Source organism: Salvelinus namaycush, chromosome 37, assembly GCF_016432855.1.
Source record: "Salvelinus namaycush isolate Seneca chromosome 37, SaNama_1.0, whole genome shotgun sequence".
In the NCBI taxonomy this organism is placed as follows: domain Eukaryota; kingdom Metazoa; phylum Chordata; class Actinopteri; order Salmoniformes; family Salmonidae; genus Salvelinus; species Salvelinus namaycush.
This window is the reverse complement of record NC_052343.1, coordinates 11,740,726-11,757,523: the sequence shown is the minus strand read 5'-3', so window position 1 is coordinate 11,757,523 and position 16,798 is coordinate 11,740,726. Positions and strand designations below refer to the sequence as shown.

General features: G+C 42.8%; 1 protein-coding gene across 1 annotated transcript; it reads left to right on the top strand.

Moving 5' to 3' along the window:
* Positions 1–9,316: 9,316 nt before the first annotated feature.
* Positions 9,317–13,775, top strand: vmo1b (vitelline membrane outer layer 1 homolog b). Its single transcript, XM_038977476.1, has 4 exons — positions 9,317–9,597; positions 9,889–10,001; positions 13,165–13,471; positions 13,625–13,775. The coding sequence occupies exons 1-4, from the start codon at positions 9,349–9,351 to the stop codon at positions 13,625–13,627; spliced, it is 672 nt and encodes a 223-aa protein (XP_038833404.1). The 5' UTR covers positions 9,317–9,348; the 3' UTR covers positions 13,628–13,775.
* Positions 13,776–16,798: the final 3,023 nt, after the last annotated feature.

Below are 16,798 nucleotides of genomic sequence, written 5' to 3'. Positions count from 1 at the left end.
AAACAGCAGGGAGCAGGTCTCAAACCCTCGACCTTCGAGCCCGAGGTCCGGCACGCTATCGACTGTGCCGCAAAAGCATGCGCGAACAGCAGAATCGATATCCGCGCTAATAAACCCAGGGTCGTTACACTACTCCCTCCTTTCAAAGAGCGCGTCCTCACGCTAGCTTGCGACTCTACGTCTTACAGGAACGCGCTCACCGGCCAAGCCCACGCACTGTCGTGGATGCAAGGTCCGATCACTTCTGACACCAATGTAATGAAACAGCAGGGAGCAGGTCTCGAACCATCCACCTTCTAGCCCGAGGTCCGGCGCGCTATCGACTGTGCCGCAAAAGCATGCTCCAACGGCAGAGTCGATTTCCGCGCTTATAAACCCATGGTCGTTACAATAATTAGCGGAACTTAAAAAATGAAATGGCATCAAACACCTGGAAACCATGTGTTTGGTGTATTCGATACTGTTCCACCGATTCCGCTCCAGTCATTACCACGAGCACGTTCTCCCCAATTAAGATGCCACCAACCTCCTGTGCTGTGCATTCAAATTGCTATCGATAAAATGCAATTGTGTTCGTTATCCGTAGCTTATGACTGCCCATACCATAACCCCACTGCCACCACGGGGCACTCTTCACAACAACAAACCGCTCACCCACACAACGCCATACATGCTGTCTGCCTGGTACAGTTGAAACTGGGATTAATCCGTTAAGAGGACACTTCTCCAGCATGCCAGTGGCCATCAAAGGTGAACATTTGCCCACTGAAGTCGGTGACGATGCCAAACTGCAGTCAGGTCAAGACCCTGGTGAGGACAACGAGCACGCAGACGAGCTTACCTGAGAAGGTTTCTGACAGTTTGTGCAGAAATACTTTGGTTGTGCAAACCCACAGTTCCATCAATGTCCGGGTAGCTGGTCTAAGACGATCCCGCAGGTGAAGAAGCCGGATGTGGAGGTCCTGGGCTGGCGTGGTTACCCGTGGTCTGCGGTTGTGAGGCCGGTTGGACGTACAGTTTAACTAACAATAAAGGGCAGACACTGTAATGATCATGACTCCTCAGTAGGTGGCAGCAGTCAGACGTGGGCTATGTCAGGGCGATGCTGATCATTCAGATAGAAATGTATTGTGTAGAATGCAGAATAGGGAGTCATGTCTCAGCGCTATTTATTGAGTTTCTATCTGCAAAGTTCTGCATGTTTCACCTCTTTGATACACCCTAGTTGTGTGTAAGGTGTGCCATGCATGCTCAGAATGCCTAATGTTTTCTATGTAATAACCATAGCTATGGTAATAACATCAGTGTCATCCAGATAAAATATTCGATTGGCTGATGATATTGAGGAAGTCACCTGACACCTTCAGCAGCACTGTTTGGAGTACAACACAAGAATCGGAACATTACTGATAACCCTCACTGGACAAGTGTACTTAGGATGGGGTGCAGAGTGTTCCTGGCTTTTATACTGGGTGTTTGTCTACTGTCACACTGCCAAAGTAAGTACACGTTCACTCTTTTCATATGAGAGAGAGAGAGGAATGTGAAGAGAGAAAGGAAGCAGACTGGGAATTATTTTCCTTGCAAGAATCACTTAAGCAGTGCTAACCCATACTGTGTTCCGGTATTCTATTCCGTAAACCCATAGATGCAGACAGCTGCTTTATATCAGTTCCCATTGTTATTAAAACAACATTTTACTGAAAGGCGTAACCAAATTAATTATATTGCATTCAACATCTCTCGTACTTTTTGGCAAAGCATGCTACTAGACAGCAAGATGTGTCATTTTCCGTCTCAACTTCTGTTATTGAACACAGGCAAACATTTGCTGCGGTTTTTGACCTTCTGGCAAAAAACCATCCCTAGCGACGAAGAGTATGACGTGGAGTTTGATGGAGATGAGCTCTTCTACGTTGACCCCATGACCTACCGGGTAGAGCGGCGTCTGTCAGAGTTCGCCCAGCAGTGGACCCCTGACCCAGGACTGCCTCACGAAGTGTACGTGTCCCTCGGAACCTGCCAGTACAACATCCCCCGCTGCATTGTGGGAGAAAATAGCCCGCCAGAGGCAATAGGTGAGTGCTGTTTCTGCAAAGTCACACCCCAGCTAGCACATCATTATCTGAGAACCATCTTTGAGAATGTTTCTTAGAGCTTGGTGAGAGCGTGGTTGTCCTATGGTTATTTTGCGTACAACCTTACCACAACTTTCTGGGAATGATGCAGGGTAGTTGCTTGGCTTTGGAACATTCTCAGCACATTTAAGGAACTTGACAAAGTGGTTTGATATTGGGAATGTTCTCAAATAGTTCAGAGAAGGTTAAGAAACAACATTTTTCTGTGGGAATTTCAGTACTTCAGCATAACGTTTCCTCATGGTTCTATTTTGCGATGTTCTCATTGTACAGAGAATGTTAAAAAGACATTCCATAAAAACCACAAGAAAATGTTTAACGTTCTAATAATGTTATTTAGAAACATATACATTCTGTTCTCAGGGTCAATAAAACGCTCTATCCTCTATCTTGTTAAGTGTGTTCAGGTGTTATGGCCATGCCCATTAATTGGCCACACCTGATCTTAATGAGTACTTGTTTTCTTTGAAATGCTATCTTAAAATGCTATCTCCATCCTGGTGGCGCAGTGGACTAAGGTGTCTTATATAACAAATTGGTTTGGTGCGTTTTTTCCGAACTCTGGTGCATTTAGCCCCTTAGTTCAGTTCGTTTGGACTGGTGTGAACACTATCCCTACATGTACATATTACCTCAATTAGCCTGACTAACCGGTGCCCCGGCACATTGACTCTGTACTGGTACCACCTGTATATAGCCTCGCTACAGTTTTTTTCCCTTATCTATTGTTTACCTAATACCTTTTCTTTTTTTTTTACTTAAAAGCCCTAACCAACAGTGCAATTTTTAAGTAAGCATTTCACTACGCCTGTTGTATTCGGCACACTGACAAATAAACTTTGATTTGATTCTATCCGCACTCGGGAGCGCACAAAACAATAGACAAAAAAGGGTGCAGGTTATTGGTTATTTGTTGAAATTCATGCAGCATAATAACGAATTGACACTCTCCTCGAGTGGTAGAGTGATCATCAGTTTGCGGGTCACCGAGGTGAGAGGACGAAGGAGTGCCCAAATTAGAATCCCCCCCCCCCCCCCCAACAGAGGTGCCCACCTCCCACATATACTCCCAGAGAGAGGTGGAGCTGGGGGTCCCCAACACACTGATCTGCCGGGTCAGTGATTTCCACCCAACACCCGTGGATGTGACTTGGACCAGGAACGAGCAGCCGGTGGGAGAGAGGACCATCAGTCAGACCCAGTACTACTCCAATGAAGACTTCAGGATTGTCTCCTACCTGAGCATCACACCTCAGGAGGGGGACATCTACTCCTGTAGTGTGGGTCATGTCAGCCTGCAGGAACCCCTCACCAGGATCTGGGGTGAGTCACTGCTGGTGTGACCTTATACTGTAGGGTACGACGCAGAGAAAGGTGGGATGTTATTGATACTGTTTTAGGGACACTAACAAATTAATTGTTTTTTCACTATATGTGTCCACAGAGGTTGAAGTGCACACGGACCACCAGACTGTAGAGACAGCAGTGTGTGTTGGAGGTGTGACTCTAGGAGTGGTGGGAGTAGCAACAGGAGTCTGGTTTATCAAAAAAGCCAAGAGGTCTGGTTGGGCCTTAAGAACATAGGCAACAATCAGCTATCAGCGATACAGCAAGGGCTCCATGCAACAATACCAAGGACAATTGTCATATTCAGCAACCTACAACTATGCTGGCAACCTATATAATGCAGTTCACTATTTCCTACATTTTATTCATAATCTTAATAAAATACTCCTTAATTGTTTTTCAGATTGGGACATATTATTTTTTTGCTTTGGTAATGTAGGCACTACACATTTATTCAATGTCACATTTCTGTATTACATGAAAATAAGAAATACTTGTTACTGTATTCTTTGTGGGTGTTTTCTTCCCTTGGGTGTACTTCTCAGTTTGTAAACCTGCAACATGGTTAGCCCTGGCTATTATACTTTTGTATAAAAGGAAGTGGTTGGTTACTGTTGCACAAAGATAATGCAGTGACTCAGGGCAACCATATGAGGAAAATGATATTTTGCCAACACACCACCCAAACCAGAAATATCTCATTCTGTCCATGTGAGGGCTGTTATTAACTTCAACTCATTCCACAGATTATCACTTACCGTACAAAACGTATTAAAAAAAAGCCATTTGTTTTGTCAGGTGTGGCAAGGGAAAACAACTATTTTCACTCAATATCAGAAACAGTTTACAGCAGTACAGCAAGGTGGAGCTTAATCTTGTTGGTCACACAGTGGGATGTACCTGTCAATGATAGCTGCTTCAACTGGTAGACTTCAGTGTAGTTATTTGTCTCTGTCTGGGTGACTGGAGCGGCAGGGTAGCTCGGGGCGGCAGGGTAGCCTAGTGGTTAGAGCGTTGGACTAGTAACTGAAAGGTTGCAAGTTCAAATCCCTGAGCTGACAAGGTACAAATCTGTCGTTCTGCCCCTGAACAGGCAGTTAACCCGCTGTTCCTAGGCCGTCATTGAAAATAAGAATTTGTTCTTAACTGACTTGCCTAGTTAAATAAAGGTAAAATAAAAAATACACCATGGCTCTCTGCTGGGTCTATTGGGTGGCTGGACTCTCTGTCATTCAGACCTGGGCAACACCAGCAGGTGAGTCAGTCTATTTTCTGATGAAATGCATGATGTGTCTAACATACTGTATATTATAAAGAATGTATCAAATGACGTTGACAGGTCTTTTGTAACAATACAGTATAACGACCTCATTGCACAATTACATGGAAAGGGATACAACAGTCCAAATTAATATATATTTTTTTGTTTCAGGTGGGTACCAGTTCCAGGGGATAGTTGACTGTGAATATGATGATACCACTGACAATATGATCTACTTTGTGAAAAACATATTCAACCAAAAATTGACCACCATCTATGACTCTAGGGTTGAGAAGTATGTGGGTTTTGGGGAGTTTGGCATACGCAATGCAGATCGCTACAACAGCCAAGCTTGGAAAATGGCTATAAGGAAAGCAGAAGTGGAGACTATTTGCCGATACAGTGCAAGATTCTTCAAACTGAGCACTTTGGAAAGAATAGGTAAGTCATTTTTGTTTCTTTCCTTTCTTAGTAATTTGCACATACTGTAAAAAAAAATGTAAGTTAAGTTTGATAAAAAAAATTGTTTCGGGCCGGGGACTTTCATCAGACAGACAACTTAATTTCTATGTCATCCTATGTCCCAGTGCCTCCCACTGTCAAAGTCCGCCTGACCAAGCCCTCTCGCTACGGGGAGCTGTCCATGCTGGAGTGCAGCGTTCTAGGCTTCTACCCTCAGGAGGTGAGGGTGAGCTGGCTGAGAGACGGGCTGGAGACCACCACAGCCGTGACCTCCACAGACACACCGGCTAACGGGGACTGGAGCTACCAGCTCCACTCCTACCTAGAGTTCAGGCCTCAGAGAGGGGAGAGTGTAAGCTGCATGGTTGAGCACCCCAGCCTAGATGAACCACTGGAGGTGGTCTGGGGTGAGAGACCTGGGGAAGAGAGGGAGTGTTGTTGTGGTCTGGAGTGAGAGCTGGAGAAAAGAGGAGGGAGGGGAGGACAGTTGGAATGGAAATGTAGGGGAGAGGGGTACAGAAAGAGGGAAGAACATTCTGCTTATATCAGTGTTTTCATGAAAATGTCAATAGATTTGAAGTTACTGGATTGGTAGCAGCCATGTGGTAGAGTGTGATGTCTTGTTTTACATAATTCCATTCCCAGATACCTCAGGCCTGGATGCTAAATGGTTTAAAATGGCAATAGGGGTGTGTTCCCTTTTCATTGGTGTAGCCATGGCTATTGGAGGAGGAGTTTACTACTGGTGGAAGAACAGGTAAGTCACAACATTATCACACAATGGACAGAGATTTTATGTAAACTAGAAATCTATTGTATTTTCGATTTCAAGAAGTTTCATAATGTAGACATATTTTACTGTTTCAGGTCAGGCTTTAGGCGTGTGCATAGATAAGGTAAGGCATTTTTCTATATTGTGTTTGACATATTTTGCAAAAAAATAAACATTTTTATACAGTGTGTGCAAATGAGGTAAGATTAGGGAGGTAAGGCAATAAATAGGCCGTAGTGACGAAGTAATTACAATTTAGCAATTGAACACTGGAGTGATAGATGTGCAGAAGATGAATGTGCAAGTAGAGATATTGGGTGCAAAGGAGCAAAAAAATAAATAACAATATGGGGATGAGGTAGTTGGATGGGCTATTTACAGATGGGCATGTACAGGTGCCATGATCTGTGAGCTGTTCTGACAGCTGATGCTTAAAGTTAGTGAGGGAGATATGAGTCTCCAGATTCAGTGATTTTTGCAATTCGTTCCAGTCATTGGCAGCAGAGAACTGGAAGGAAAGGCGGCCAAAGGAGGCATTGGCTTTGGGGGTGACCAGTGAAATATAACTGCTGGAGCGCGTGCTACGGGTGGGTGCTGCTATGGTGACCAGTGAGCTGAGATAAGGCGGGGCTTTACCTAGCAAAGACTTATAGATGACCTGGAGCCAGTGGGTTTGGTGACGAATATGAAGCGAGGGCCAGCCAGCGAGAGCATACAGGTCGCAGTGGTGGGTAGTATATGGGGCTTTGGTGACAAAACGGATGGCATTGTGATAGACTGCATCCAATTTGCTGAGTAGAGTGTTGGGGGCTATTTTGTAAATGACATCGCCGAAGTCAAGGATCGGTAGGATAGTCAGTTTTACGAGGGTATGTTTGGCAGCATGAGTGAAGGATGCTTTGTTGCGAAATAGGAAGCCGATTCTAGATTTAATTTTGGATTGGAGATGCTTAATGTGAGTCTGGAAGGAGAGTTTACAGTCTAACCAGACACGTAGGTATTTATAGTTGTCCACATATTCTAGATCGGAACCGTCCAGAGTAGTGATGCTGGACGGGCGGCAGGTGCGGGCAGCGATCGGTTGAAGAGCATGCATTTAGTTTTACTTGGATTTAAGAGCAGTTGGAGGCCACGGAAGGAGAGTTGTATGGCATTGAAGCTCGTCTGGAGGTCAGTTAACACAGTCCAAAGAAGGGCCAGAAATATACAGAATGGTGTCGTCTGCGTAGATGTGGATCAGAGAATCACCAGCAGCAAGAGCGACATCATTGATGTATACAGAGAAAAGAGTTGGCCTGAGATTTGAACCCTGTGTCACCCCCATAGAGACTGTCAGAGGTCCGGACAACAGGCCCTCCGATTTGACACACTGAACTCTGTCTAAGAAGTAGTTGGTGAACCATTTGAGAAACCAAGGCTGTTGAGTCTGCCGATAAGAATGTGGTGATTGACAGATTCGAAAGCCTTGGCCAGGTCGATGAATACGGCTGCACAATATTGTCTAACATGTCTGATATATACTGCTGGAATCTTTACATTCCATACATCAAAACAGAGAATTGCATAGACAGTCTTTGTGCACCCAAATATCACATTTTCATAATTGTTTTTCTTTTCAGCAGGTCAATTGTCTCCTTCCATGTGCATGGCATAAGAGAGAACTCTTTCTTTGCCCAAAATGCCACTGGTTAACAAAGCAGAAGTAATATTTTCGCTCTTTACCATACTATTCAAATTGTGTCCATGTGATGGAATCAGTTTGCTTACCATTCGTTATTTGCTTGTGTGGGACTTTCCTAGCTTATATTTTCAAACACTACAGTCAGGTCCATAATTATTGGCACCCTTGATAAAGATGAGCAATAAAGTCTATAAAAGAGATCTATTTTCATGTCATCTGTCCATAGCTCTGGTTCCAAGTCCTGATGCAGTTTATCAACCTCCAGGCAGTGTTGGGCCGATGACATGAAAATTAAACTTTTTGGCCACGCACACCAGTGGTGGGTTTGGCGTTGACAGTATGCAGAAAAGTACCTCATACCTATGGTAAAATATGGTGGTGCATCCTTGATCCTTGTTAAGGTCAACTGCATCATGAACCTCATAACCAGTCCCAGGACATTTGACCCAAAAACCTTGTTGCCTCTGCCAGGAGGCTGACACTTGGCCACAAGTGGATCTTCCAGCAAGGCAATAACCCCAAGCACACATCAAAATCCCCCAAGAAATGGTTTATTGACTACAAAATCAACATTTTGCAATGGCTGTCTCCAGACTTGAACCCAATTGGTTTGAATTGAAGAGGGCAGTCTATAAGAGCAGACAAAGGATATCAATGATCTGGAAGGATTCTGTATGGAGGAATGGTCTAAGATCCCTCCCAATGTGTTCTCCAACTCATAGAATATTTGAGAAAAATACTGTTATCCTTGCAAGGACAGGGTGCTGGAGTACTGAAAACAGGAGTACAAAAAGTATATTTTTTAGATTTGTATTACTTGTTAAACAATCTCTTTCTTTATGCTCTTGTATTAGTATAATTCGTTTTTTAAATATTTGTGTTTTTGTATAATAGATTTTTTGCTAATAATACTATGGACCTGACTGTATGAAATGTTAACATATGTGCAGGTAATTGATGTGCATTTAGACGATAATGCTAGATACAGGGGATACAAGAGGTTATACAACAAGGTCATTTTTTCTGTCTTTATTTAATTGTAAATATAGACTCATTAACATGCATAGAATTGTTTGAACGTCATCTATAGCGAAAAATCATAAAATATCACAGCTTTCTGTTATACCAGACAGGAGAAAAAGCTACTCATTATGCAAGTCCTGTCGAATGAAAGCAATTACTTCAGTTGCCTTGGGACTGCACATGCACAGCGATAACAGAAAGGCTCTTTATGTGAGGTGTAAGAAAATTAACATTTGAAATCAATGTAAATTAACTGATCTATTTTGATAATAAAGACCACAATTAACATATGTTCCTATTTTTTGTTCACTCTTGTTGGGCCAAAAAGAAATCAGCTTTGGCCCTGGTTTCTGACAATTAGAATGTTTTCTTTACGTCATACCATATAAACAGTCAAATTACTAATATACAACATGGGTCATACTTGGTATGACAAATTATTGACAGTTCATTGAGACTATACCAGCTGCTTTTGAAGTCAAAGACAGTATTGTTATTTTTAACTTTAAGTCCTAGTACCACCTGTCTCTTCCCATGGTCAGACCACAGTGTTGTAAATGATTAATACTGATAACAGTATGGAGACACCATATAGGCACCATTTTGGAGGTGTGAGTGAGGAAGGCTATAAGAGTTCACTGCCTTTGTTCCATCCCTTCTGTGGATGAGACTGACTTCTGTCAACATGACTACCCCTCTGTTCACTGCTCTGTCCTTCCTGGCTATGCTGGCCCTTGGGTCATGTCTAGCTATCTTGCCAGAGGAGCAGCCCTATGTGGAGCGTGCTGGTATCCAATATAGCGCTAGGCCTTACAACTCCCTCCTCACCGTGCCCAATGGAGAGCAGTTTGGGAACTGGACCTGGCCCGAGATGTGTCCCGACAAGTTCTTCGCCGTTGGGTTCATGCTCCGGGTAAGCAAGGCCTCCTTCATACATTTCAAACACATCTACCAGTTTGGATAGCATTTCTTTCCATTAGTCAATTCAGGGATTAAATTCCAGTCCCCTGTGGTCAAAAAGCCTATTTTCAAATAGCCCATTTTTTATTTTTTTATTCTACACAATTCAAATCCTAAATTTGATGTAATCAAAATGTATTTGTGGTGTTGATCCGTTACCAAACATGATCAACACATTTGTGTATTACGAGACCATTCTTCTGTTTGAGCTAATGCTAGCATATGTCCATTAACCTTCTCTCAGGTGGAGTCCGAACAGTACGGTCTGGACGACACTGCCCTGAATGGCATTCGCTTGATCTGCGCTAAGGACGAAGATAGGAGCTTCTTGTACACCATTGAGTCTCACACTGGATTGTATGTACAGACTAGAACAACATGCCTCATATCGGCCTATCACATTGCTCAATGTAGACACAATTGGAAATAATCATATTTCCTTTTAAGATACAGGTTTAACTGTAAAAGCGCATTTCAAACTATAGTGATGACATGTGACTCAACACCTAGATTCGATCTTATGTAGCAACATTTGAATTTTTTTTTTTTACATGGGTAAAAAGTAGAGACTCAGAGCTAGAAAATGGTATATCATACACTGCATTTTTGAGGAACAATGGGAAAGTAATTCTGCTTTGATAGTTGATAAACTCACTTTTGAGAAAAGGGCCTATAAATGTTTTGGTGCCTACTGGAGAGCTCTCCTTTCTCTACACCCATTCTGCATTGTTCACACCCTCTTAAACCAGCCCCACCCATCTCTTTAAGGATTCACATGTGAGGTCATGTGCTAAACAGTGAGCAGTGTAGTAAAGATTAAGACTAAAAGTGGTAAAAGTAGTAGCCTACAAGAAGGAAAAATTCCATGTAAACAAAGTGTCCAGATAAAAATATTTTATAAATGTTAGATCACACTTGTCTAAATTGATGGGTCATGTGAAATAAATTCTATAACCCCCAGCCACATCCAGTGGTGATAAAAGTACAAAATAGTCATACTTGAGTAAATGTAAACATACTTTTACTTCAGTCATTTTCTATTAAGGTAAGTCACCCAGTAAAATATTACTTGAGCAAAAGTCTAAAAGTATTTGGTTTTAAAAATACTTAAGTGTCAAAAGTAAATGAAATGCTAAAATGTACTTAAGTATCAAATTCCTTATATTAAACCAGATGGCCCAATTTGTAATTTATTTTTGACGGATAGCCAGGGGCACACTCAGACAATTTACAAACGAAGCATTTGTGTTTAGTGAGTCTGCCAGATCAAATGCAGTAGGGATGACTAGGGATGTTCTCTTGATAAGTGTGTGAATTGGACAATTTTCCTGTCAAAATGTAATGAGTACTTGTAATGAGGAAAAATGTATGGAGTAAAAAGTACATTATTTTCTTTAGGAATGTAGTGAAGTAAAAGTTTCTGAAAAAGTAATGTACAGATACCCCCAAAAAATACTACTTAAGTACTTTACACCACTGCCAAAATGCCTTAACACCAGTACATTAGCATACTTTATATACTGTTACACACGCACTTATCACATAGTATTCCATACATAAGTTAAGGCCATGCAACCTGAGTGAGCTGCACATGTACAGTACATAAACAGATGCATGCTCCATATATTTGTGTGGTGGACACATGATACGGCCACATGATATTGGTGTGGTATGTCACAAAATCATGTTACGACATATATATCAATATTTTGCTAAGTGGATGGGTCTCTACAGAAGGTGTAAACGGTACAGCCAAATGGTTACTTGCATAGTAGCAATATCAGAAATGGATAGTGTCAATATAAATAAAATATACAGTATGTACACGAACCATATCAATAACGAAAGTGATAGATGGGGTAAAGTGGCTGAGCAGCAGGATAATAAAAAAATAGTAGCAGCAACGTATGGCGTGTGTGTTAGGAGAGAGTCATTTGAATAGAGGCACTGCAGATAGTGCTGATGACTGGTCCGTGCGAACCACACATGAACAAGGGAATCTATATTCGGAGAGTCTGTTTCTGTCCTGCCCTTGACTTTAGTGCAGGGCATGTGATGTCCATAGCCTCTTCATCGCAAAACTCCCTGATCTTCTCAAAAACATACGTTTGTCTAGCTGTGTCCAGTCCAGGTGCTGCTTGTACAGGCAGACCATCTATGGGAGGAAGGATGTCAGCGTTGCGCAGCAGCTGAAACCTGGTCCAGACAGTCTGAACTCTCCTTGGCGACAACACCAGGCTCCAGAGCATCAAAGCTGTAAAACAGGAAATCACAAAAAATACATTACAACCTTGCACAACATCAATTCCCCTCGCAAGTTTAGATAATAAGAATAACCTTATACAATGCAATGAAAATTATATTCACCTGAAGTGCTGGTACTGCTTGATCTGAGTCAGGTGTTGTTGCCAGCCATAGCTTTCCACCAGCACCGTACCATCCTCCAGTCCAACCAGCTGTGGGATGTTGACCCGTCACAGTGCTGTCCTTCACAACACCAGCAATCTCAGACAGTGTTCATTCTGGTCTTTTTGAAGCGTTGCTTAATGAGGCCAAAGCACCAGTCTGGGGCCAGACTGAGGTGGAGCTTGTGCCTGGCACAATACCAGAGCACAAACTTGTTCTTGTTTTGGCCACTGCAGTTATCACAATTCAGGTCCACATGTGTTTCCCCAACTCCGTAGTTGGTGAAGAAATGGTGATTGTAGTTGATGACTGCGCTGCTGCCTTTGCTGGATGACATGCCTTCATCAATCAAGTAGTTGACTTGTGGTATTCCTTCACAGCAGACACCAAACAAGCCACTCTTGCGAGGAGTTAAAAAGTAGATGGGACCTGGCTGCATAGTCAGAAGGATAGTGCACCTGCAAACAACAAAAGAACATTAAGATAAATTACAATTAATTGTCTCAGCCCTGTCAATCTGTCTTAACACATTTCAGTGAAAGGTATTTGCCTGCCTCCCATATATATTGTTTTTTTGTTGTGTATATCTATCTATCCATCTATGTCCTTAATCAGTATAAAGGAGGAAATGTTGCTTACCTGTTGAACAAAATCATAGCTGTAATGCATCCTGATGTCATCTTGAACAACATGCTTCTTATCGTCCTTGTTACGAGATGTTGCCAAGCCAATAGATGGCGCTGCTGTTATTTGTATCTGAGTATGATACTATATAGTACTAGCGAGGCAAGTTAACCATTACTTACTCTGCACTGTATGCATGCTACCGAGTGATGCCTAAGTAACATTACCTTGGTCTTGTATAGAACAAACAGCACATAAAACAGTCCTATTTCATGACTCAAAGTAGACACAAATGGACTTATCAGTTAAACCTGGCATCTTCAAACTGCAGTGATATGTTATTCCATGTCCCGTTTCTACTCTCTACATAATGTGCCTCTTTTCTCTGTCTCACAGCTATGGTCAAACCTCATTCCAGACTGCTGTGATGGTGAAATAATATTCCATGTCACGTCTTCCCTCTGTATGCCTCTCTCTCTTCCTCTCCCAGCTTTGGTGACTGGTCGGACCCTCAGTATTGCCCCAGGGGTGTGCTGACTTCCTTCCAGCTGCGTGTGGAGCCCCACCAGGGTCTGTTCGGTGACGACACAGCCGCCAACAACATTAGGTTCCGCTGCAGCAGCAACCCCACCCTCACAGGCGCCGGCCTGGACTACGGCGAGTACAGCCTCTGGAGCCAGGATTGTGGCGATGGAGGAATCTGTGGCATCGAGACCAAGATGGAGGAATACCAGTACGGTCTGGATGACTCATCTCTCAATGACGTGCGCTTCCACTGCTGCGCCAAACTCCAGCAGGTGAGAAGATGGTTGTGACACCGGATCATTTATCATAGAGGGGCTGAATGAGTTGGTCTTGTGTATGATATTGATATCATGGCATCTATGGAACACTACAGTATATCACTAATTTTCTAACCCTCTGGTGTTTTTTTTGTCTTATCCTCACAGTAATCATCTGAGGGAGATACCTCCTCTGGACCAATCTCAACCAGCCCAGACCTGTCAACACACAGGCTCTGACCCATGGTCCATTCAATCCAATCTACACCCAATATCTGAATCTACCACTGGTTAAAACCTAATAAATCATTCAACTGTCTGTTTATGGCTCCTTTGTTCAGTGAGGCTGAAACAAACTACATTAGCTCCGACTGAACATAACCCACTCATCAGAGCTGAAGAACCCCTCTAGATCACTCCACAATATGCACTGAAATCCTCATCAGCATGAGAACAGCATGTTTTCATAGAGCGTCTCTAATGAACCAATAAACTCAAAGCAAAGTCATAACAAGTGTGCACAAAATGGAGGTGCTGACACATGCATTTCTCCTCCTGGAAAGGGAGCTAATTAAGAAATGACAAGGGTTATTAATTAATTTACAGTTTAAAGGCCTGACGGCGTCCGATAAGACGGTGATTGGCATACACAGAGGTAATTGTGTTTAATGTGTGAGTGGGTAATCTGCAAACGCAGTGTAAGTGGAGAAAAAGGACCGTGTGACTTTATCAAGCAGCGCAGCAATGGTTATCACCAGCTACTCAAACATGAGGCAATGGAGGCATACTGATAATGACCCATAATTCACTGCTCTGGAGTTTCTCTTTCATGCTAATGAGTGAACTTCTGGTGAACTCAAGTTAAGTTCAAACTCATTCGCCTCTTGGTACGCAATACTTTAATTTAGTGTGGGTTAGATTGGAGTGATAGTAAAGAGTGATGACATAGGTCATCTATATAAACTCAGCAAAAAAAAGTCCCTTTTTCAGGACCCTGTCTTTCAAAGATAATTTGTAAAAATCCAAATAACTTCACAGATCTTCATTGTAAAGGGTTTAAACAGTTTCCCATGCTTGTTAAATGAACCACAAACAATTAATGAACATGCACCTGTGGAACGGTCGTCAAGACACTAACAGCTTTCAGGCGATAGGCAATTAAGGTCACAGTTATGAAAACTTAGGACACTAAGGAGGTCTTTCTACTGACTCTGATAAACACCAAAAGAAAGATGCCCAGGGTCCCTGCTTATCTGCGTGAACGTGCCGTAGGCATGCTGCAAGGAGGCATGAGGACTGAAGATGTGGCCAGGGCAATAAATTGCAATGTCCGCATTGTGAGACGCCTAAGACAGCGCTACAGGGAGACAGGACGGACAGCTGATCATCCTCACAGTGGCAGACTACATGTAACAACACCTGCACAGGATCAGTAAATCCGAACATCACACCTGCGCAACAACAACTGCCCGAGTTACACCAGGAACGCACAATCCCTCCATCAGTGCACAGACTGTTCGCAATAGGCTGAGAGAGGGTGGACTGAGGGCTTGTAGGCCTGTTGTAAGGCAGGTCCTCACCAGACATCACCGGCAACAACGTTGCCTATGGGCACGAACCCACCGTAAAATAAAAAGGAGATGCACTCCAGTACTTAATGCAGCTGGTGGCCACACCAGATATCGACTGTTACTTTTGATTTCGACCCCCCCTTTGTTCAGAGACACATTATTCCATTCTGTTAGTCACATGTCTGTGGAACTTGTTCAGTTTGTCTCAGTTGTTGAATCTAATGTTCATACAAATATTTACACAAGTTTGCTGAAAATAAAACACAGTTGACAGTGAGAGGACTTTTTTTTTTGGGCTGAGTTTATGTATGTTGATACTTTGAAAGGGTCCTTATAAGATGAAGTGTTTTAATGCAGACAAAATATGCATTTCTTTGCTGAGTCATGAGCAGCATCAGAGGTAGGTACATCCAACCAGATGAACAGGTGACTGGCATGACCACTAGATGGCAGTGTTATCTTAGAGGTGAATTGACATGTTTCAGTGGATGGATATTATGACAGGGGTATTCAACTCTTACCCTATGAGGTCCAGCGCCTGCTGGCTTTCTGTTCTACCGGATAATTAATTGCATCCACCTGGTGTACCAGGTCTAAATCAGTTCCTGGTTAGAGGGGAATAATGGGGGGGGGGGAAAGCAATGGTGCTGGCTGCGAGGTCCAGAGTTGAGTTTGAGGGGTATGACAGAACCAACTAGATGAAAACCAGTACAAATAACAGTATACACAATGTAGATGAACAGAAATGATTAAGTGATCTGGTTGCGTAGACAGTTTGGGTATCCTCTTACAGTTTGCAGTAAATCAATTAACCTTTATGGCCCTCTGGGCACAGAATGATAGTCCTTAAATTAACCTTGGCGTATCATTTTACAAATATAAAGATTTAGTCTGATAAATTCCCATCTTAATACAAGATTCTCAAAATTCTCCAGACATTCAGTATGCCACATTCAGCAGTTTTATCCCAACCCCAACATCAGTTCAGGTCTTAGTGGTAAACCCCATGGGCCACAGCGCTTTAGGCCGAAAGTACATTTGTTCAATACTATATCTGCAGGCTGGAAATGAGCATTTTTGACATGCTCTAGTGGTCCACCTCGTCCGCTTGGTCATTTAAGATCTATTAACGTTTCCTGTAGTGGACAACATGGAAATGATGTGGTTGTTGTTTCATAGCCCTCATTATAATGACCCTGTCCTCCCCAGGGCTCCTAGCTCTCATGATGTATAGATCACCCCTGACCATGAAACTCTACGTAAATACGCTTGCTTTCACAAGCACCATTACCATGATTTGTGAACACATGGGGCCCACGTAATGTATTTCAATACACCAGCATAATGCCTATACATTTGATCAACTGTAATGAAAATGTAATAAGCAGATACGACAGATTTTAAACAATAGTTATGTTTTTTACCCCTTGTGCCCCCTAAGAAAATGACATTTTCCGTAAGCACATAGCTACAGCACTCAGGTCCAGCCTGATCCAACAATGGAGTCCTTATACTGTAGACTGAGGGACTGCCGTTTTCTGTATTTACCTCTTTACATTCTTTCAGCACTCCAAGGCCAACCTACAAGAGCCCTTCACTTGGGGGCCGATTCCGACCCGAGTTAAGCGTGTGTAAATAAAATGTAATTCCCTTTTTATGCACCTTTAGCTCTACGGGTATTCTGACCTTGAACTTGAGAATAGCATGTTATTCAACCGCTATTCGTTTTGGGTGAAGATGAAAGAAATGAAGGTGTGGTGGAGGTGTGTCT

Coding starts and splice junctions, on each gene's coding strand:
- vmo1b (XM_038977476.1), top strand. CDS start 9,349: ATGAGACTGACTTCTGTCAACATGACTACCCCTCTGTTCACTGCTCTG. Junction 9,598..9,888: donor CCGTTGGGTTCATGCTCCGG/GTAAGCAAGGCC, acceptor ACCTTCTCTCAG/GTGGAGTCCGAACAGTACGG. Junction 10,002..13,164: donor ATTGAGTCTCACACTGGATT/GTATGTACAGAC, acceptor TTCCTCTCCCAG/CTTTGGTGACTGGTCGGACC.